At 33.8% G+C, this 23,964-nt stretch overlaps 1 protein-coding gene across 1 annotated transcript in view; it reads right to left on the bottom strand.

Moving 5' to 3' along the window:
- The window catches only part of LOC150099138 (tyrosine-protein phosphatase non-receptor type 13-like), a 470,034-nt gene that overhangs the window by 225,906 nt on the left and 220,164 nt on the right, over nt 1-23,964 (bottom strand). The window contains exon 19 of the mRNA XM_090403679.1: nt 5,593-5,762. Coding sequence (XP_090259805.1) covers nt 5,593-5,762 — 170 coding nt within the window. The remainder of the gene's footprint in view (nt 1-5,592; nt 5,763-23,964) is intronic.

Here is a 23,964-nt window from a genome sequence, read left to right on the forward strand (position 1 = left end):
AGAGGAAGACCAAGATATAGGTGGATTGATACGGTACAAAGTGCCTTAGACGATAGAAATATAAGATCTGATAATGTTGGAGTCTTGACAAGTAACAGACTGATTTGGAGGAAAATTGTAGATAGGAAGTTAGTAATGATGTAATTTTTTCATGTAGTACTGTCATATCCTGTACACCCCTTGAGGGTACATGGCAGGAATTTGATGATGATGATGATGTACTGCTTATTTACATACCTGCATTTTCAAAAATTATTTATAAAAAAAAAGCTCATGATAACAGAAGTGATTCAAGTAACACAGAGCTTTGTTATAATAACATTACTTGCAAGTTTTTCCACTTGGCTATATTATAAATTAAAGATACATTAATCCTTTATCCAAGTGTATGCAAACAAAGTTTGCACATGAAGTAACTTCATGACTGAGCTACTTGTATATAGAGGCTAATGACTTCACATCAATTGTCTTAGTATCCCATAATGTAATGCACATATCCTTACAGACATGTATAATACTATGCATTAATGGAAAAGGCCACCAAACAACACAGCACAGCATTATACACATTTAGGGAATTGATGTGAAGTCATTAGCCTCTATATATGAGCTGCCCTGTCATGAAGTTACTTCATGCACAAACTTTGTTTGCTTACACTTGAATAAAGGATGAAACCAAGAATATAATTTTTTGGCATCTTTAATTTATAACATTAATTGCAATTTTTCTATCTTCTGCTTAAATGAATACTTCTTTCTCCCATTTCTCATTCTCATAAGTAATCACTAACATGGGCTATTAATAGTTACCCACGTTCAAAGCAATACATACTCATTTGCACTCCTGTAATTTTCAAAGACTGATTCTACCTATTGCAAACCCAGTCATACTGGAAAATGAAGACATTTACAGCAAATACCAATATGATTTGATTTTGAAATAACAAGAAAGTGCAAGTTAATAATTTAAAATGGAATGTGTGGTTCTACATGCAGTACTAAAAGGGCCTCAACAGGTTCAGTCCAACTAGGTTGGCCTAGTGGATAGCATGCAAGCTTTCTCCAATCAACAGGCTGTGGGTCTGAATCGAATAAGGTCAGTGGTGTGAAACCACTGACCTCTTGAAATGGCTTGAAAAATTTTCATGTCTGATCTCTAGAGCATGGTTTTCAGATTATGTATCAAACTAAAAAATACAGAAATGAAGTTAACAAAAAACACCCTAGTCCATCCACTGTACTAATGTACTATGGGCTTTACAACTTTTTTGCTGGTGAGCATCACATTAAAAAAAAAACACACATTAAGTTATATTTAAGAGGAAGCCATATGCAAAAATTTGGGCCCTTACTTACTTAAATATTCAATAGCCATAAGTTTATGGCCCATTTAATACCATGCAAAATCCTGTACTATTGGTGCTTGAGAAATAACTTCCAAGGCCTAACCAAATCCACAGAATGATTCTAGCTACAGCAATCCCTCAATTAGTGTGTCTAATGCGTTCTTTAAAACAAGCTCATTAATCAAAAATGCACTAATCGAATATAATAACCTATGGGAAAATGTATAATTCATTCCTCAAGTTTCTTTTTTGACCCTTAATTTTTTTATAAAATAATTAGGGTATGTCTCAGGGTCTAGTTAAAGGAAAACCATGAAGCTGAAAGACAATAAAACACATTCAGAATATAAATTTTATTATTCTACTTATTAACAAAGAATTGAGCTAACGTAGTTTGGCAGACATTCTGTTTCTTTTTTTCATATAACTGACGGTATGGCCCTATTGCCTCTTCTACTCTTCTGCAAATTTTACTGCTTCTCTCTTCATCAGGGTCAGCCTCTAAGCATTGCTGCTTAAACACTTTGATTGTACGAAAAATATTTTCAAATTGTTTCTGTGAAATCGCTTTTGGATGACTATCAGTGGTTAAATTTTCTTCATATTCTTTGGGATCTTCCCACTGTTAGCAGGTCGGAATCACTCAATTCTTCAGAATGAGATTTAATTAACTCTTGAGCGTTATCATTGAAGGGGAGAAAGAAATGAAGGAACATACGAATTGGTTGCCAACATGCGAAATCAGGTGCTTTATAGATAAAATTTCCCAACTGTTATACAAGCAAAATAGTTACCACTTTAAAAACTACAATGATCATAAAAGAGAAGTTAATTTTCCAATGTGTAATAATAAACAACTCATCCCAGAAGATAAATTGATTACCCTATTATCGGAATGGATTTTCCTTTTTGTGACATGCACAGAAGTGTTGAAGAGTCTCGAATTTGTGGGCATACAATAGCAGATGACATAAATTTTGGCAGTAAAAATTTATATATACTGTACATGGAAGTAGTGTAGTATGTCAATAAAATAACTTTGTAAAATGTTTTCAATCGGTAACTAAATTATTTCATCCTGGTGAGTAATTTTTTAAAATAGTTAGCCATAAAAATATATAGATAGAAAAATTTTCAAATCTGTAACATTTATTTTTAAGATGTATATAGGCGCACTAATCGAATTTGGGTATCGAAAAAAAATGACACACTAATCGAGAGATTACTGTATTATCTTGTAGAGATTCTTAAGTGATGAAACAAACAATTTCTAAAATATAAAATGACAGCAATTATTTAAAACCTTCATTAAACGTTAATTTTAAACTCTGATTGATTTTAATATTAAACTACTGATAATGATATCTTCATGCTGGTTCAGGATACAGGAGTGTACAGAGGATGTGAAATTAGAAGTGTTCATCACTTAGGTTTAACTAACATAATAATTAATATCACCTTGAAAATAACAGTATGTAAGAAAGTTTTACAAAGAATTATTAATGTTGAGCAGCTTTTACAGGTAAACTTACACTCAACTTCCTTCCTTCTTTTTGGCACTACAGCCCCATATAGGGCCTTGGCCTCCCATTTCTGGGTTCCACAACTCGCTACGAAGTGGGGTCGTTACCCCCCACACTCAACCATGTGTGAAGTGTTGTATTCTTAAGACCAGTTTGCCTGCTTTTTGCAGGAGAAAAACCCTGCAGTCCACGCCCAAGACCAGCTAACGTGGCTATGTCTGAGAAAGATCCTTAAGCTCCTCATGTCGGCGACAAGAATCGAATGCAGGACACTCCTTTCCCAGGCATATGGGGTTGCGGGACACGTAACCACTCGGCTAACCGCCTGGACTTAGACTCAACTATGCACACATTATTCAAGAAAAAATGAAACAGTTCAAAAATAAGAACCAAGATTTGGAGTCTCAGTGGCAAAGAAAACTCTTAAGAAAATATTAACTAATTCAGCTAGAGAGGCATGTAGTGAAGTTGCCTGCTAGGATAGAAAAATGAAAATCCATGGTGGACACAAGAAATTAAAGAAGCAGGATTGGAAAAGAAGAAAGCCAAAAGTTCCTAGCAAATAAGTCGGCAGATGCCCCCAGAAGAATACAGAGAAAAATGTAAGAGAGCTAAGCTGTGTGTAAAAGTTGCTAAAGAAAAGTCATGGGAAAACTTTGGTAAGAATATAGAAGATACATATCAGGAAGGTTGCAAAATGATCTGGAGGATATTGAAGCAGCTTAGAAATGGAGGAAAGAGCACTGTAAAAGGAATCAAAGTTGATAAAGGTGATATGAAAACTGAAGATAAGGATATCCTAGATGTCTGGAATCAGTGCCATAACTAGGCAGGTGCAGTGGGTGCACAGGCACTGAGCCCAGAACAAAGGGGCCTGAAATGAGGTATAAAAAATAATTACTATTATATTTCCATTTTCAATTTTGCTGCTCTGGGGGCCAATTCCATAACGTTTTTGGTTAAAGTTAAAAATAAACTGATCTGTTTCTATCATATTTTTTTGTTTTTTTTTTCTCCAAAAAAAAAAAAAGGAGGGCCAAAAATAAAATCTTGCACAGGGCCCATGAAAAGCTAGTTATGGCATTGTATGGAATATTACTTTAAAAGACTGCTAAATGAATCAAGTGGTGAAAGAACCATACTAAATAATTTTCAAGAGGAATGCAAAGAGAAGAACATATGAATACTTGAGGTAGAAAAGGCCATCAAAATCTGAAACGTGGAAAGACAGCTGGAGTAAATAATACTCAACAAGAAATGCTCAAATATGGAGTTATAAAGGTTTTATAGTGGCTATACTACATAGTTCAGAAGGTTGAATTCCAGATGATTAAGGTAGAGCTCACATAGCTCCCATCTATAATAAAAAGAGACTAAAGCTGAATGCGAGAATTACAGAGGAATTTCTCTAATAAGTATTCTGGGTAAGATTTATGCAAGCATACTTGAAAAGAAAGAGAAAAATTGCAGAAGAAAAACTTTGAGAAGACAAGCTGAGTTCAAGCCAAATCGAGGTTGTCGAGGACAGATTTTAACTTTATGACAAACAGTTGAGAAATCCTGGGAATATGACAAGGATTTCTACATAAATATTGTAGATCTGAAAAAGACAAGGTGTCCAGAAAAAGGGGTGCCTCAGCAACATATAGTCTATATTTACATTGTAAGTTAGCAGTTGAAGGTAATACAGGAAGATGGTTTGATTAAAATCAGGTGTAAGACAAGAATGCACATATCTCCAGTCTTATTCATCATCTACATGAATCACATTATGAAAGGAAGTAGTATCAAACCTGATATTGGAATCAAAGATATCAAACTTAGCTCTTTCCTTTAAACAAATGTTGTTGTATTGTACTCCTAAACACATACAGTGCAAGTCTCCAGGATTCTCTAACTAAACTGAATAACAGCTAACAAATTTTGCATGAAAATCAGCAATAAAAAGACCAAAACTATGAAAAGTGGTAGAAACATAGAAAACTTCAGATGCATCCTCAATGGAGAATCTATAGAACAAGTAAAATATTTCAGCTATATAAGCACAGCTATAGTGAAGATAGCAATTAAATTTAGAAATAAACAACAGAATAAGCAAAGCCAGCGTGGTGGGGAGCCAGTTAAATAAATTTATAAGGAAAAAGAGAGAATTAGCCAAAAAAACACGAAACTAGCAGTACACAAGACAGTTTTCAAAACGGTTTTAAGTTGTGGATATGAGAGTTGGTTTAGAAAGAAAGCACTTGTTCAAAGATTAGAGACTATAGATATGAGAGTTCTAAGAAAAATTAGAGGAGTAAACAGATGGTATTAATGGCAGAATTTATTAAAAATGAAGAAATTAGGAAGGAACTTGAGATTTTTTGCACTCAAGAATGTGAGAGCAGGGTAATCAATTAAACTGACCATATTTGGTGGTATGGTCAGTTTAACAGAATGAGAAAAAGTTAGAAAAACAGGTGTTTGATGCCACAATGGCAGGAAAAAGATTCAGAGGAAGATCAAGCTCTAGGTGGATTGATTCAGTCAAAAGTGCCTCAGAAGAATGAAATGTTAGATACAATATTAGAGTGCTGACAAGTCAGACTAATTTGGAGGTAAACTGTTGATAGGAGATTAATAATAATGTGAAGTTACTCATGCAGTGCTGTTATAGTAGTTTGAACACCCTTTGAGGGTACATATCAGGAAATTGATGATGCTGATGATAATTTTAAACTTACCTGAAACATCGCTGTTAGTAGAGCTATCAATGCAAAATTTCACAGAATGCTCCTCTCCATTCAGTTCATTTTCCGAGCAATCAGGTGAAGATTCGTATTTAAAGAGTGGAATGAAAGGAACATCATCTTCAATGACATAAGCTCTTTTTTGTTTCTCCAGAAATGATTCCCTAATGGAATATGATTAACATCAATTGTAATAGACAATATATACCTTAAAAATTTCATTAAGCAGATAAAATACTTAATAATAATAATGAAAGAATAATAAACAGTAAGTCTAATCTTTAAAGGTACCTGTGGCATGATTATAAATAATAAATTACACGATAACTAGAGTTTATTTATTATTTATAATAAATAGTAAAATAATTATTAATTATATGAAGAGCCAAAGGCTTCATAATAAATAATTAACTTAATAACTTAATTAACTCCTCATAATAAAATAATTAACTGAATAACTAAATGATAGAGCAAGGATAGTTTTGCAGAATATACTTGGTTAAGAGCTCAGTCCCATAAGAGGGTGAGGAATTGTTTGACAGGAAGGGAGATTCACAAGTGCTTGAGTGTTCCTATTAATTCATTTATACCTCATATCCTATATACAGCCCACCCTCATAGAAATTTACTTTAAATGAAACTTGTCAAGAAATTATATTCTTGTTTAATCCTTTATCCAAGAGTTAAACAAGAATATAATTTCTTGGCAAGTTTAATTCAAGTGAAGAAACTTTATTTTCATAGAGAAAGTATCAGTATTAGGAGATTATCAGGAAAAAGTAATCAGTATTGTCTATGACCCCAAAGTAATACTTTTGTTATATGTCTATATATAGACATTCAGACAACCTAGGCTGACAACCCACTGATTCAGGCAATCCATCCTATTCATTCAACGCTTTCGATCAGGAAAATCTAGTCCTCACTAGTATTGTATTGTCTATGATCCCAAAGTAATACTTTTGTTGAATGTACTAATTTAACCCTTGAGTAATATTGTTTTTAATACATTGTAATTCTAGTATGAGAGTGTCCTCAGAAGAGCAGATGACATGTGGACAAGAATCTTGACAATTTGAAATTTGCAAAATGTAATACATTCCTAGAGAAATGTATCATCTGATAAAGGCAAGCCTCTTAAGAAAAGAAAAGATGGGAGAGAGAAAGAAAGAGCCCAGCTTTGCTCTTTACAAATGAAAAGGTTGTTGAAGTAACTAGAAAGTGTTCTAATTTGGCTATATTCAAATGATGAACTAGACAAATATTTAGTTAAACTCAACAACATTTTCATTAGAATAAAATTTGTTACAAAAATAAAATTATTATTATAGTATGTGCACTTATATGGAGTCAAAAGACTCACTGTGGGAGACCCAAACTATCAACATAATATCTATCACACTTCTCTTCGAAAACCATGTGTTAGAATAATCAAATGCTGATTTTCAAAATAAAATTGCACGATTTTGGTTCATTGTTGGATTATGAAGTTTTCCATGATTAATTTCCCAAATATTTCTTAAACTACCCGAAAAAGAAAAAAAAGAAAAAAAATTAATAATCAAAAAAGTTATTCACGTTTTAAAATCCTTCGTGACTTATGGGCCACCCTGTATGTATATATATCATATAAAGTATAAATATACAGTGGTATCTCGCTAATCCGAACCCTCCAGTAATCAGAACTGCGATTTGAAAGAAAAAAAAGTTTTATTTATTATGTTTTATTATTTATTATTTATATATTTATTATTATTTTGTGTACTATTATTTTTATTTAATAATTATTTTAACTATTATTATTTATTTTATTATTATTATAAATGTAATTTCTGGCAATTATGACATTACTACATCAATAAAAAAATATAAATTTGAAGGATGTAGCATTCTCAGTTGCTGCTGCGGAAGCCGTCAAACCTGAAGCAATTTGAGCATCATGGAAAAAACTGTGGCCTTTTAGAATTTACCAAGGATAACTACAGTGATACACAAAAAGAGGAAATTCAAAATGTGCATAATTTGGTTAAAAATATAAATCCAGATGTTAAAATTTCACAAATATTACGGAATGGATCACTGGTAGAACCGAACGTGAATTCAAAATCAAATCAGTTGCTGAATTTATAATGACGCTATAGAATGAATTAGAAGACAATGATGACGATAAAGAACTCAAAGTAAAAAAAGTAAAACATGAAGAGGCAGTTGACAATTTTAATATAAGTATAGAATGGGCTAAGCAGAATGATATACCATTCCACAAAGTTTTATTGCTAATGCAGCTCCGAGTAGAAGTATTCGAAAAAAGTTTAGCTTCCAAGAAACAAAAGAAAATCAGAAGTGACTTTTTTACAAAGAAATAAAAAAAAACTTTTTTTGTGTTATTTTGTGAAACTTTTTTTGTGTGTTGTGTACAAGAAAGTGATATTTTTTATGCAAATTAAGTTATGTACGGAACTATGCAATTTTATTAAATCAGAATTTCAACAATATAGTTTGTATGTATCTGTATTGTTGACGATTCTGATTTAATAAAATTGCATAGTTTTATTAAATCAGACTTAACATTTTATTTACAGAATTAAATTGATGCACCATTAGAATCTGATTATTTTTATCTTAAAGGCTAGCTATTGTTGTCTCTTAGAGGAAATTTGCTAATCTGATGAGCATGTTTTTTATTAATTCGGAGTAAGAAATACCACTGTATATCAATCTACAATTATTAAATTAACTTTAATAATTAACCAGGTATGATATTGAAGTAGATATAAATCTACTCACAGTGAATTACTAAAAAAACAATATACAAATATATATATATATATATATATTTTTTTTTAGGTGGGAGATAAATTTTGTCAACTAGTGTGAGCCCACTATCTCACTTATTGGAGGCCTGAAGTGGATTTAAAAAAATCCACTGGTCTAATTTAAATAAAATACAAAACATATAAAATCAATAAAAAAAAATCCTTAGCTTGTCCATGGTATGAATATACTACTACACAAAACCTTTCGTGTGTAGAAGTCATGTAAACACGCACACTATTCACATGCATGTGTGATTTAATTATCCATTTTTATACATACATTAATTACATTCATGTATGTATAAAAATGGGAGTTAGACTCCCATTACATGAATATTTTATTGTGTATGAATTTAATATGCAATTTTTAAAGCAAATATTATAATTTAATTTTTATTTTATTTCTAATTAGTAAATTTTTCTCCTTAATTTTTTTGTTTATATATACTTCTATATCCCTGTAATATGCCTTGGACTCCATTGGCTAAGCATCTTTAGAGTTGCTGTGTCAATGCTTATTTTTATAGTTTCCCTTGGGTTCCTAAATAGCATTATATGAATGGCCAGAGAGCAGAAGAAAGAAAGCACTCTGTAGCTAGTGTCTTAGAATTTCATTCTGATGATGCAATACAAGCATGTTATATTAAATGCTTTATTTTTGTTTACATCATTTGCATGTATAGTAAGTTTATTATGTCTATGAATTATGTTAGTACATATAACCAGGTAGTTCATTTAAAGCAGTGCTTCCCAAACTGTAGGCCGTACCCCCCCCCGGAGCCGCATGTTTTGTTGGGGGGGGGAACTGTGAAATAATGAAAACAAATTTAAAATGTTTTAGGACAAAGTAGTTCTTTTTTTTAATTTTAAAAGAAACATATTTAATTTTTATTATTTCTTTTTTTTTTGGTTTTTTTTATATTTTAATGAAAAAATCACACATTGGTATTGGTTCACAAATTTTGCTTCCTGAGTATTTTGGCACTTAATGAATATTAGTAAATATATGCTTATTCATATAAGTTTCATTTCAAAGGTACTGATAAGAAGCACAAAAAAAAGTTTACAAATGCAAAATCTTGAATATAAATACAATAAATATTATAATAATATGTCTGTATTACAGATTTGTTTTCGATGAGGGGTGCTTTGAAATATTTTAAGTTTTCCAAAGGGGACCTTTACATCCATAACTTTGGGAAGAGATTACAGGAAGTGGTCAAGAATTTTTTTTTTTTTGAGAGAGATCTTTCAGGAAAGCCAATTTTGTGTGCTTTAGATGCTAAGAATTTTACAATAGTATAATTCTGAAATGAATGGTGTACAGAAATATATTAGGAATATCATCATCATTATCAAATTCCTGATATATGCCCTCAAGGGGTGTACAGGATATGATAGTACCTCATGAAAAATTACATCATTACTAATTTCCTATCTACAATTTTCCTCCAAATCAGTCTGTTACCCATCAAGACTCCAACATTATCAGATCTTATATTCCTATCTCCTAAGGCACTTTTTTACTGTATCAATCCACCTATATCCTGGGCTTCCTCTGAGTCTTTTTCCTGACAACCTGACAGAGAACACTTGTTTTGCTAATCGTTAGACTCCCATTCTGTTTAAGTGACCATACCGCCTGAGATTAGCTGTGCTAATGCATTCCTGGAAGCTGACAATACCAAGTTCTTTCCTAATATCCTCGTTTTAAATATCATATTGCCATTGATGCCATCTGTTCATGCCCCTAATCTTTTTCAGGACTCTCATATCTGTGGTCTCTAGTCTTTAGTCAAGTGTTTTAATTCTAACCCAGCTCTCAGATCCATAAGTTAAAATTGGTTTAAAAACTGTCTTCTATACTAATTTAGTATATCTAATTTAGTGTTTTGGCTCATTTCTCTTGTATTCCATATAAATTTATTCAGTTGACTTCCTACCATACCAGCTTTGTTGATTCTGTTGTCAATTTCCATATTTAACTTACCATCTTCACTAAAAATCGTGCCTAAGTAGTAGCTGAAATGATTTAATTGTTCTATAAGTTCTCCATTCACAGTGCAGTTGATATTTTCAATGATTCTGCCTATTTTCATTGTCTTTTTAATGCTGACCTTCATACCATATCAATTACAACAGTTATTCAATTTGGTCAGGGAATCTTGCAGACTAGTAGCAGATTTATTGAAAAGTATAATACTTCCTGCATAAAACAAAGAGCTGAGATTAACACCTCCAATTTTGATATCAGGTTTAATACCACTTTTCTTCATGTGATCTATATAGATAAAGAATAACAGAGGGGATAAAGTACACCCTTGTCTGACACCAGATTTAAGGTTAAACCAGCCTTTCTGTACTTCCTTCAATTCTAACTGCTGACTTACAACTTTTATAAAGACTAAGTATTGCTTGATATAATGCCCCATTGAAACCATATAGCTGTAGCATTTCGAGTAGCTATGTAGATCTACAGAAGCTTTCAAGTAAATCTTTGTTATGTTCTGAAGATTTCTTAACTATCTATCATAAAGTGAAAATCTGATCCTGACAGCCTGAATCTTCTCTTCCACAATTCTTCTCAACCGTTTCTCAAGTATACTGGCATAAATCTTGCCAGGAACACTCAGTAGAGAAATACCTCTGTAATTCTCACATTCAGTTTTATTTCCCTTTTTATATATGGGTACTATTATAGCTCTACTCCAGTCATCAGGAATTTGTCCCGCTGTCCAGGCATTCTGAACTATGCAGTGCAGCCACTGTAAGACTTTTATACCACCATACTTCAGCATTTCTGGTCGAATATCATCTACTCCTGCTGCCTTTCCACATTTCAAGCCTTTGATGGCTTTTTCTACTTCAAATATATATTCCTCACTGCATGCCTGGTCAGTGTTTTTTACTGTGTTGTCATCACTGCTTGTTTCATTTAGCAGTTTTTTGAAGTAATTTCTCCATACTTCAACAATATCTTTTCTCCTGTTTTCATGTCACCTTTATCATCTCTAATTCCTTTTATAGCACTGTTTCCTCCATTTCCGAGCTTCTTCAAGAACCTCCAGAATATCTTGCCACCTTCTTGATATTTATTTCCCATGTTCTTTCCATGACTTTCCCAAAGTCTTCCCATGACTTTTGTTTAGCTAGTTTTACACAGTGTTTGGCTTTCTTACATTTGTCTCTGTATTCTCTAAGAGCACAAGCTGACTTAATTGCCAGGAACTTTTGATATGCTTTCTTCTTTTCTTTCACTGCCTCTTTAACTTCCTGTGCCCAGCAGGGAACTCTGAATTTTCTATCCTTACAAACAACTTCACCACATGCCTCTCTGGCTGAATCAATCGGTGTTTTTTTCAGGCTTGCCACTGAATCTCCAAGGTTTGGTTCCTGTTCTGAAACACTTTCATTTTTCCTTCAATAATCGTTGTGTATTTTAGTCTACAGTTCACATCTGAGAGCTGCTCAACTTTTATTTGCTTTAAAACTTTCTTACATGTTATTGTTTTCAATATGAAATTCAATTTTATCCTGCTCAAGACTAAAGTGATCACTTCCACTTTCAAATCCTCTGTACACTCTGGTGTCCTGCACCAGGGAGAAAACATCACTATCAACAATAACATAGTCAATGAGACTTTTCTTATTCCTTGCCTCTTCTCTCCATGTGAATTTGTGCACATTTTTATGTTGGAACATGGTGTTAGTAATAACCAGTCCATGTTCTGAGCAGAAATCCAACAGGTGTTTGCCATTATTATTAGCTTTGCTCTTTTCTCCAAATTTTTCCAAAATATTTTTGTATGTCTAACAATCATTTCCTACTCAGCTATTTAGATCCCCTACAATGACCAACTTTTCCTTCTTCATTGTGTCAGTTGCTTTCTCTAAACCCTCAAAAAATTCCTCCACTTCTAATTTAGTAGAATCTTCTGTGGGACCATAGACACAAATAAGTCTCATTGTCCATTTCCCCATTCTCATATTTGCCCACATCACTCTACTTGAGACTGCCTGCCATTCAAGAAATTAGCCTTGTATTTAGTGCTGAATACTATGGCTACTCCTTTTCCTTGATTGTCATTGCCTGAATATAACATTTTGTATTTATTGCTCAGAAAGATCTCACCATTTTGCTTTTTTTGGGTTGCTTAAGGGTCAAAGCTATATAACTGAGAGGAGACCTCCATATAGCCTTTAAAAAAATGCGGAAACCGATCAGCGCTTTTGACTTAATGTCCAATCCTCAACTTCTCATGGTGCACCCTGTTCGGTATCTACCTGACAAACTGCATTCTTATTGGCTTAAACCAAAATAAAAAATGATGACATAACATGACAGAATATTAGGAATATAGGAACCTGTAAAAGGTGGTTTAAGGTAAACAGAAGTTGAAAGTGATCTATCAGATTCCTGTTTGAGATGTATGTCAGAAAAATGTAATTCCCCCTGAAGTAAATTTTTCTCCAGAGTAAATTAAATTTAAGTATGTAAATCATTAATTTTGTGTAGAAAGGAATAGAGTTTTGATTCAGTAGGATTCCAAATAGCAAAATGTCATCTGTGACAAAAGATAACTGACACTAGGTTTAATAAGTTACAATAATATAGATAGTTACACTGACTAGTTTCCCAACATATGCTAGTGGCTTCTTCTGGGCTAGGAAGAATAAAAAAAATACAATAAGGGGTAAATATGAACCTTTACATAATTAAAACTGAATAAGTAGGAAACATTACACAAAAGTGATACGCTGAAACACATGGAGCATGAAGGATGGCACGGGTCAATCATTGTTCAGTAGGCACGCATAAAGTGTAAGGTGTAAGTGAAGAACAATGATGAAATTTGAAAACAAGAAAACAGTAAAATTCATGTATAACAATAAAATCCTCTAAACAAACAATGATGTGCTAGTTACGATAAAATACTATTAGGATAGGTGTGTGTGTGTGTGTATGTAGAAAATATTTAATACAGTTGAAAATAACAATTTCCCAAACTTTAGGGACAGAAAGGAAGTGATTATAATTAAGATTCAGTCAATGAAGTAAGGCTTCAGCACTTTCCTAAAATAAATGTTCTATCAGTAAATCTATTATAAATTTGGGTATCATCCCACTGGGATTTCGATCAGTCATTTTATTGTTCCATTTCACATGGAAGGATACTTTACAAACAAGTTGAAGAAACAGTGGGCTCACTTCTATTGCCCAATTAAGCTAATTTTTATTTGGAATGCCTTGACTGAAGTTTTCTTGACTGAAAACCATATCTTTGGCTATGCTACATAGATGACATTTTTGCTATTTGGAATCCTATTGAGAACTGTTCCTTTCTGCTGAAAGTTTTTTTCATTTAGTTATACTATAAATTAAAGATATCAAAAATTATATTCTTGGTTTAATCCTTTATCCAAGATATTTCATGTGCAAACTTTGTTTGCTAACACTTGGATAAAGGATTAAACTAAGAATATAATTTCTGTTTCTTTCCACACAAAATTAATGAATTGCATCCTCAAATTAAATTTACTCTTGAAAAAGAATCTTCGGGGGAATTTTCTTTTTTTTTTTTTTTGACATGCATATCAAATAGGAATCTGATGGATCATTTTCTGCTTCTGTCTACCATAAACTAACTTTCATAGGTAGGCATATTCCTAATGATTTTGCACACCATCCATTTCAAAAGTGCAGTATTGTAATATTCTTAGTGTCTACAGTACAAAAAATTTGCTCCTCCAAAAGATCTCTCCAACAAGAACTAGAAATTATCAAACAAACAGCCCTATTAAACAATGATAACCCAAAAATAATACAGAAAATTACTACTTCTCAAAGGGAAGAAGTCCACAGAACTCCTATACCTTATATTAAGGGCATTTCTGCAAGTGTGGCAAATATTTTTAGAAAATTCCAGTTCATCACTACCTTCAAACCTATCAACCAAATCTGCAACCTCTTACCTTCTCCAAATGACAAAGTTTCACCAATTATGCTACCTTGTGTTTATTAAGTTTCATGTTCTCACAACTTATTTTATTATGGTTAAACAGGAAGATCAGTAAAAATACATATTTCAGAACATCACAGCCACATTTGGCTTGTAAACCATCACAAAACATGGAATTGACATCATTAACCATTGAATCCAGCGGGATTATATGAATTTTTACATAAATGTACTGACATTGATCCTATAACACTCCTTACTAACTAGTAGGTCTCTATCATATCACCCCCCTCTTCCTCATATCCACTAGACTGTAAATTGCATCTTCTCAAACTTTCCTCATATTTGACATTCCAGAGATCAGAAATTACCTCAGTAAGTTGTCTCTGGACCCTTTCCAACATCTCTTCATCCTTTTGAAAACCAGGTGACCAAACCTGTGCACAGAAGTCCATGTGTGGCCTAATCAAAACCTTATAACAATGGCACAAGAATCTCTTTACTTCTATAAGTCAGTGTCCTCTGCATCATTCCCAGAATTCTTTGTCGTCTTCACAATTTTGGCAATGCGACCCTAAATTTCAGATCCTTATCCACTATCACCCCAAGATCTCTTATTTCCTCCACCTTCGACAACATATCCTCACCAAGCATAAATTCTGCATCACATTTTTGTTTTTCAAATTTTAAAACCTTACATTTTGCAACATTGAACTCTCATCCCCATTCCTGTACCCAATCACTCAATTTATTCAAGTCTTCTTGTAAGGCACGACATCTTCTCTACTCTTCATAGTTGGTCTCAACTTTGCATCATCTGCAAACAACTGAATATCTCCATCCAAATCTTCCCCAATGTCATTAACATACAGGTTAAACAGAAATGGCCCTAAAACAGACCCCTGAGGCTCACTACTAGTAATTTTCCTTTTTCTGAGATATTGCTCCCCCATACACAGCTTGCTGATACCTATCAGATAGCCAGTCTCCGATCCAATGCACTAATATAATATCCAATCCCATCCACTCTAGTTTGACTATCAACTTATCATGTGGTAATCTATCAAAAGCCTTTGCAAAATCTAAGTATACTACTGTGTATTCCTCTCCTCTGTCCAAGGAAGTCATCACCTTATTGTAAGTAAGCAAATTATTAAAACATGACCTCCCTTTAGCAAATCCATGCTGTCCATCAAAGATAATTCCATTGTTGTCAACCCACGTCTAGATCGTAGTTCTCATCAGCTTTTCCAACAACTTAACCACAACACCTGACACACAGATAGGCCTATAATTTGATGCCTGAGTTCTATCACCTCCCTTATGAAGCAGCCAATCTTTCCCTCCTTAGGAACTTGACCCAATGCAAGACTCATATTAAAAAAAATATGTCAAGGCAGATGTCAATTCAATGGCACATTCCTTTAGAATATGTGGTGATATATTATCAAGTCCCACAGCCTTATGAACATCAAGTTTGCTCAATTCCCCATACAACTCTTACTCACGTACAGTCAGTCTCTCCTCCCCATCATCAACTGCTCTCAATCTCTCCATGATGTCACATTCACAAGAATGAAAGACCTTTATGAATTGCTCATTAAGTATCTCCACTATATCTTCCTCAACAGTTGTCTTTATATCATTTTCCCCAATCAATGTCATGTTTCCATAATCTTTTTTTTTTTTTTTTTGCTGGCTATATATCAAAAGAACTCCCTAGGAGGATTCTTTTTGGCTTCATTAGCTAACTGCTGCTAATACCTTCCTCACTTTTGCTACCCTTACCAACCAAGTCACCTATTTGTAATCCTCATTTAATTGGTTATTACCACTTCTCTTATGCTGCCTCGATAATGCCTTTTTCTCTGTATCGCATGCTTAATCTCTTCATTCATCCATTTCATACCTACCTTATTTAACCTTCTGACCCTTAGAATACATTTAGACATGCTTCTACTAGATAGTTCTTGAATATCCCCCAAGCTGCACTGATCTTTTTTCCAGCTAACTCCTCATTCCATGCTACATCTGCAAGTTGTCTCCTGAGCTCTTCATAATCATCAGCCTTGTAGTTCCACATATACCCTTTTCTTAAAAAGGTCCTCACACTGCTGGCAACCACCCAGGTAATCACCTCATGGTCACTCACCAATTGGTGAGTGATTTGACACCTCATTTATTATTACATCCTCTCATGAGATGATCAAATCCAAGACCCTCAATCCTTGTCATATGTTGGTTCTAGGTTCCATGTCATACGCCCTCTGTTATATACTGTTTGAGGTAGTTGTCCCTCAAAAACTTAAGAAACTCATTTTCTTTACTTCCAGTTGCTATCTCATCATCCCAGTCTATATTGCCATAGTTAAAATCACCCATAATAATCACACTTTTCTTATTTGCTTGGCTAATTTTACACATTTCATAGTCAGTACCATCCACATTACCAGGTCTATAACAACATCCAACTAAGTATTTCATTCTATTCACCTCTATCTCAAAACCATACTGCCTCAAAATTACTTGGCACTATTTCAGGATTCAGGACAAACAAGGATTGTCAGGATCAGATTTTCACTTTAAGAGAGATAGTTAAGAAATCATAGGAATATAACAAAGATCTTTCAGGATTGCAGATCTTGAACCAACACATGACAAGGTGCCAAGAGAAAAGCTATTCAAAAGAATAGCTTGACTTGTGTAAATTCAACCTTACACAGATTATCTTGAAAGGGCTATAAGAAAAACTGAGTTATAACAATTTAACTTTATGTGCCTACCTTTCTTGTGTGTGCTACCTAACAGTGATCTTCTGCCTAACAATCCTTGTGATGCATGTTTTCCTCATGCATGAATCTTCAAGCATATAACATCACTGCAAAATCAGTGATGATATGTAGAAGGATTTAAACAGGCTGGAATTGTATGTGAAAATGGTTGTCAGTTCAAGGTCAGTAAATGTTCTTTGGTCTGATAATGCTAGAAGAAACTTGTCAGGCCAGAAATCTTGGAGTTTCAGTAGATAGGAAGTTGAAATTCAGGGGTCGTATTGCATAACTGCAACTGATGAAATGAATACTAACATAAAATAATAAGAAAGTCATTTTGCTTCTTTACTAGACCTTGATACAACTTTACCTAAACTACTATGTCCAGATCTTATTTCCAAGGAGGTGCAAAGGAGAGTCCTAATTATTATAGCATGTTAGAATAAAAGGTTATGTGAGTCAAATATGTACCATCCATATTCTTGAGGTTTTTAGACCATCATTATTGTTGAGATTGGGGTTGTTGATTAGAATTTCACAGGCTACTTTAAATTTTGTGTTTACTACTATTTCATGAAATCCTCGAGGAGTTCAAAGACTCAGAGGACACCCTACTCTACAACTCTCCATCTCCACCACTTAATTCACCAACTGCTACTACCATCATCATCTACACCAATGGCATCACTGTCCACCACTACTACTAGTATTTTTTATCTGTAAATTATGTGTGTTCTGAAGGTTGATTTGTCTGTATGCGGGATGAAAAACCCAAGTTTCTGATAAAATCCTCGCTACCTCCATATGAGATTGGCTAATTCACCTTCAATTGAAAAAATCCCATATAAAGATTCCTCCCATCACAACGAGAATTGAACTTAAGCCTTTTCCAGTTAAATGGCGCAATGTACCATTGTTCTTCCAATTACGCTACGGATGAGCTTAATATTCGGGTTTTAGTGTGATGTAAGGAGTAGGTGCCTTACCAGTCAACTATGTGTAGAGTATCCAGGGCATGATCCGAAAGGGCATGATCCGATTTACCACAGTTATTAACTTTAAAGGGATCATTTAAGAATCAAAGCCAGATAATGGGGAGAACAGAATGAGAGTCTGACCTAATGTCCAATCCTCACTTTCATGTGGTACTCCCATTAGTAGATATCCAATGGATGTCTGCTAATGTACTGAATGAACAAGGATAGGGCAATTTGGGACTTAGCTTACCAAAGTGTACTCTTTATCTGCTTAAACCAGAAATAAACATGATGAGATTTCATGCTGGATGGACATCAGCCAGTTAAACAAGGTCTTCATTGTTTTCATCAGGGAACCAGGGTAAAACAGCAAGAAGTCAGCTACTAGAACAAACACATCAACATCATTGGTGTTACTGAGAAAAAGAAGACTGAAATAGATGAGATCCTACTAAATAATAAATATAGGATGTCATATTTGGGCAATAATAATCAAGGAAGGAAGGAGTAGCAATAGCATTCAGCACCATTCATGAAGATAAACTTCTTGATTGGAAGGCAATTCAAGTAGTTATGTGGAAAAACTTCAAGCATGGGGAAATGGACAATGAAACTTATTTGTGCCTATGGTCCCAACAAAAGGTTCTCCTAAGGGAGAAGCAAAGGAATTTTTGAGTAATTAGAGAAGCCAGCTAACAAAGAAAACAAAAAAGTTGGTCCTTTTTATGAAGATGTAAACAGCAGATAAAGAAATGTTTACACAAAAGTTTTGGGGAAATTTGGAGAAAATGGCAAGGCTAATAATAATAATAGTAAGTATACCTGCTATATTTCTATTCAGGATATGGACTAGTCATTACTAACGGCATGTTACAACATAAAAGATTTGCACAAATTCACATGGAGAGAAGACATAAGAAAAGTCTCACTGACAATGTTATTGTTGATAGCAACATCTTCATGCAGGTTCAGGATACAAGAGTATATAGAGGATTTGAAATTGGAATATCTAACAGATAAGCTTAGGTGTTGATGGTTATTTATGACTTAAGTTTTTAATGGTATTAACAACACCAAACAATTTAATCAAAAGATGTTTTATTAACTGCTTATAGTTCGCTGAATTTCAAATCAGCATCATCAGAGCACAACACACATGACAGTAAGTAAAACAATAAAATTGCAGTGTACAAAAGACCTAAAGTCCTATTTATGGCACCCTCTAATGTTGGGGGAAAAAATCATTAGAGCTATGTGGGAGTTGCTTTTAGGAAGAGTCTCCCAAATTTTTGGCAAATTAATGCAACCATACTTGTTCAGGTTAGGAGAATTCTTCAAAGCCATTGCTGACTCAAAAAATAATCTTTCAGATCTGTAACAACTCCTAAATAGCATATTTGTTTTCTTCCATCTAATCCTGTGTGAAGGAGTGGTCTGCCAGTCCTGACTTGCCATAATAATAGTAGCGAAAGTATTTTTTTATGTTCTTCCAGGCAGATGTTAACTAATCTTCCTGTTTGTCCATAGTAGGCCAAGTCACAGGGAACTTCATAATTCCACAGCCACATACAAGCCATTAGTTTAGTTACGCTGACAGGGTCGAATATTCCGGGTGTGCAAGGTGTGCGGTCTCATCCACGAAATATCAGTATCATCGATATTATATTTTTTGCATTTATTCCCATTAAAGAATCCCCTAATTGTTTGCAGACTTAAAATCGAACACAACATACTAATGCTTCATTGTCCTCTTCAGGAGGGTAATAAAGAATTAGTGCTTCATGAAGAGAGCACTTTTCGACGGTAAACATTACATCACATTCGCATTAATAGCCTGGGTGTGCTTTCGAAATGCATACACCTTTGAGCCCATCGAAAAGATGTAAATAGGGCGCAGCGGTTCAAATTCTTAGCTTTATAAATTTTTAAACCGCTGAGAAGGTGGGGCTAGGTGAGTAATATTTTGAGCTCACCCAGCACCTAGCGTCTGTGATTGGTTATTGTGTCAACCAATCCAATTGAACGTTGTTACTTGTCATGAGTTGAGCACTTTTTGTATGCGATGGCTATATTACAAACAGCTGTTACACGTTTTCTGGAACTGAAAATTTGAAAGTGGATGTTAGAAGAAAAATGCTAATTGTTTTTTCTTTTGCTTATGCAGTATAGCATCTGTTGAAGTTGCAAAGTTTCTTAATGGTATATATAGACATTTTTATTCTAGTCTTTGAAAACAACAGACAGTAAAAAATATCTATTCCGGAATAAAAATGAATATTCTGTGTATTATAAGACGTTGTTGATCTACAACAAAATTCCAGCATATGTGAGATTGATAAGACAGAAAAACGGCTGATACTAAAAAAAAAAAAAAAAAAAAAAAAACTAATGAATTTAGGATTCCCGAAAGTATGGATAATTCCGATAATGATTGGATGTTATGTATACTGCGTCTCAGTAAACAAAATAAAATTCTTGGAAAATGGAGCGCAATATACACAAACCAGTGAGATACACATAACATGTGCAACAAATTTTACTAGATGATTTGCTGCTCCATCAAACCATATTTATTCCTGCAATTCTCTCTCTCTCTTCAAACGTTTTTTTTTTAAATTATGCCATCATAAATTCACTAATTCATGTTCAGACTTTATAGGATCGTGCTATTCGCTCTACCCAGCAACTTATAGGACACACATATCACAAATGATAATTATTAATAATTTGTTTACCATTAATGAAAGTGTTTCTACTCACACTTATTCTTTCCTATTCTTACATGCCTTATAAATGATGGTTCACATATTTTCATCTTTGAGTATTTCAAATATACCAACCAAATATAGCATTCTCCTTCATTGTTGTTTTCTAATAAATCCTAAAACAGATTGTTCCCCCACTCTATGCAGAAATTATTTTGCATTAATTGCACTGGACCAATTAAGATGAGCGCTGATGATCTATGCACTCTCAAAACTTTCATACATCGATAAAAATGCAATCACATGGTCATGGGCATCCACGGGGGGGACTTCCCCCCAGGATCGATTAAAAAATTCCACAAATTATAATCGTAAAATTGATCGAGATATGTAATCGTACACCCTTGACCCTGGGACACTTTGTCTGTCTTAAAATTTTATTATGGGTTGGCCTGTTAGCCACGGCAGGGTAGCCATAGAACACGTGTTTTAAGTTCATCTTTTTCTGATTTGTGAACAGTGACCGGTTAGTTTGTGTTCTGTGTCTAGTGACACAGAACACAAACTAACTGTTTGTGTTAGTTTGTGTGAAGTGTGAAATGTAAATTTATAGTGAAACAAATTTAAACAGAAAAATACATTTTTAAAAGGTAAGTGTATATAATTTAATATTATTTTATTTGTTAGTTTTATGATTTTTTGCATTTAAACTGAAATAATTTAATTTAGGATTAATTACTTAAATATAAAGACCAATAGGCTTCATGTCGGTGAAATAAACATTATTTAAATTAAGGGGATATTAAATTCCTCAGTTTTAAACCGAATAAGAAACTCAAAGATTGGAATCAAAGAGTTTCATGTCGAATATAGTATAGTAAACTATAAAAGTATCGGCGACTACTAGCGTGAGCTAATGCACGTAGCCCAAGTACGTAGTACAAACTCGGGCAAATCGTAGCAAAGGTGGTGAAGTTCTGATCGCTATTCTTGGTATTTTCCATAATGTAAAACACATTTTCTGGAAAATGTATGCTGTTATTACATTATGGTTGGATGTCACTACCCAGACCGGTTTCAGTCTTTATTGAGGCTTCGTCAGTGAGTAGCTAGACCAAATTAATACCAAAGGGTATAGCAAAAAGAACTTATTGACAACTCTGCCATATGAGTTGTCAAAAAGATGCACCCGTTAAGTTACTTAAATATAAAGAGCCAATAGGCTTCATTTCGGTGATATAAACATTATTTAAATTAAGGGGATATTAAATCCCTCATTTATATTATGGAAAATACCAAGAATAACGATCAGAACTTACCACCTTTGCTGCGATTTGCCCGAGTTTGTACTGCATACTTGGACTACGTGCATTAGCTCACACTAGTCGCCGATACTTTTATAGTTTACTATACTATATTCGACATGAAACTCTTTGATTCCAATCTTTGAGTTTCTTATTTGGTTTTAAAACAATGAGGGATTTAATATTCCCTTAATTTAAATAGGATTAATTAGTTGATTTTTAATAAAATATGCCGGTCAATTTTTTTATATATGAAATTGTGCTAAAAACTATTAATTCTGAATATCTTTTTTTTTCCCCAGAATTAGATATCATTAAAATCGATGCAAAATTAAAATAACGTATTTTTAGTATACATTGACAAATAATTACATCAAAAAAAAGGTAAAAGACGTTTATTGATGTAATTATTTAATTAAATCAATAATTATAAAAATTTATTGCTGTAATTATTTGTCTCCAAGATTCCTCCCCCCGGGAAATTTTCTGCGGACGCATGCCCATGCATACGGTCAAATTGGCATGAAATTTGTAGCGCGAGTTGTATAACCCACACGACAGCACACCCAACCGAAATGGGCAAGCGATGTCACTGGTAGTTGATGTGTTTGCCATTTGGTCCCATGGAGAAGACACTTTGGATGCATTTGTCACCTACCTAAACAGTCAACACCCTAAAATCCACTTCACAGTAGAAAAAGAATCTAATAACTGTTTACCATTTCTTGACATATTAGTCACATGCCTTTCAGATGGATCACTATCTTTTTCCATTTACAGAAAGCCAACACACACACAGGAAGATACCTACATAAACAATCACATCATCATTCAGTCCAATGGTATGGCATTTTAAAAACACTCACACACAGAGCTAGAGCCATTTGTTCTAATGATACAGCTCTAACCACAGAACTCAAATATCTGCACCATACGTTCTTAGCCAACGGTTACAATCCCTACAAAATAGATAAAATACTACACAGCCCCTTTACTCCCCCTCCCTCCCTCCCCTAATACACAGGAACACACCATGACCATCTCTATTCCCTATGTTAATGGTACATCAGAAAATATAGCTAAAGTACTGATGAAACAAGGCCTTTGCACCACTTTCAAGCTGCATGTAAAACTAACAACTCTGATCTGCTAGTCTAAGGATAAACTTCACCCTTCAGCACACCCAGGAGTGTATGAAGTTCCCTGTGACTTGGCCTACTATGGACAAACAGGAAGATCAGTTAACATCTGCCTGGAAGAACATAAAAAATACGTTTGCTACTATTACTATGGCAAGTCAGGACTGCAAACCACGTTTTGGATACTCCTTTACACAGGATTAGATGGAAGAAAACAAATGTGCTATTTAGGAGTTGTTACAGATCTGAAAAATTATTTTTTGAGTCAGCAATGGCTTTGAAGAATTCTCCTAACCTGAATAAGTATGGTTGCATTAATTTGCCAAAAATTTGGGAGAATTCATCCTAAGAGCAACTCCCACATAGCTGTAATGATTTTTCCCCCCAACATTAGAGGGCACCATAAATATTACACTGCAAATTACACAGAAAATTATACACTGCAATTTTATTGTTTTACTTACTCACTGTCGCGTGTACAACTGTGTTGTGCTCTGATGATGCTGATTTGAAATTCAGCGAAATATAAGCAGTTAATAAAACATCTTTTGATTAAATTGTTTGGTGTTGTTAATACCATTAAAAACTTAAGTCATGAAATTGGAACAGAAATATATATAGAGACACGAAAGGTTGCAAGACCATATCAGTGCAGTGTGTAAGAAAGAGATTGAAAGTTTTTCACTTGGTTATA

Source organism: Typopeltis vanoorti, chromosome 14, assembly GCF_054136105.1.
Source record: "Typopeltis vanoorti isolate ZY-2024b chromosome 14, IOZ_Tvanoo_1.0, whole genome shotgun sequence".
Classification (NCBI taxonomy): Eukaryota; Metazoa; Arthropoda; class Arachnida; order Uropygi; family Thelyphonidae; genus Typopeltis; species Typopeltis vanoorti.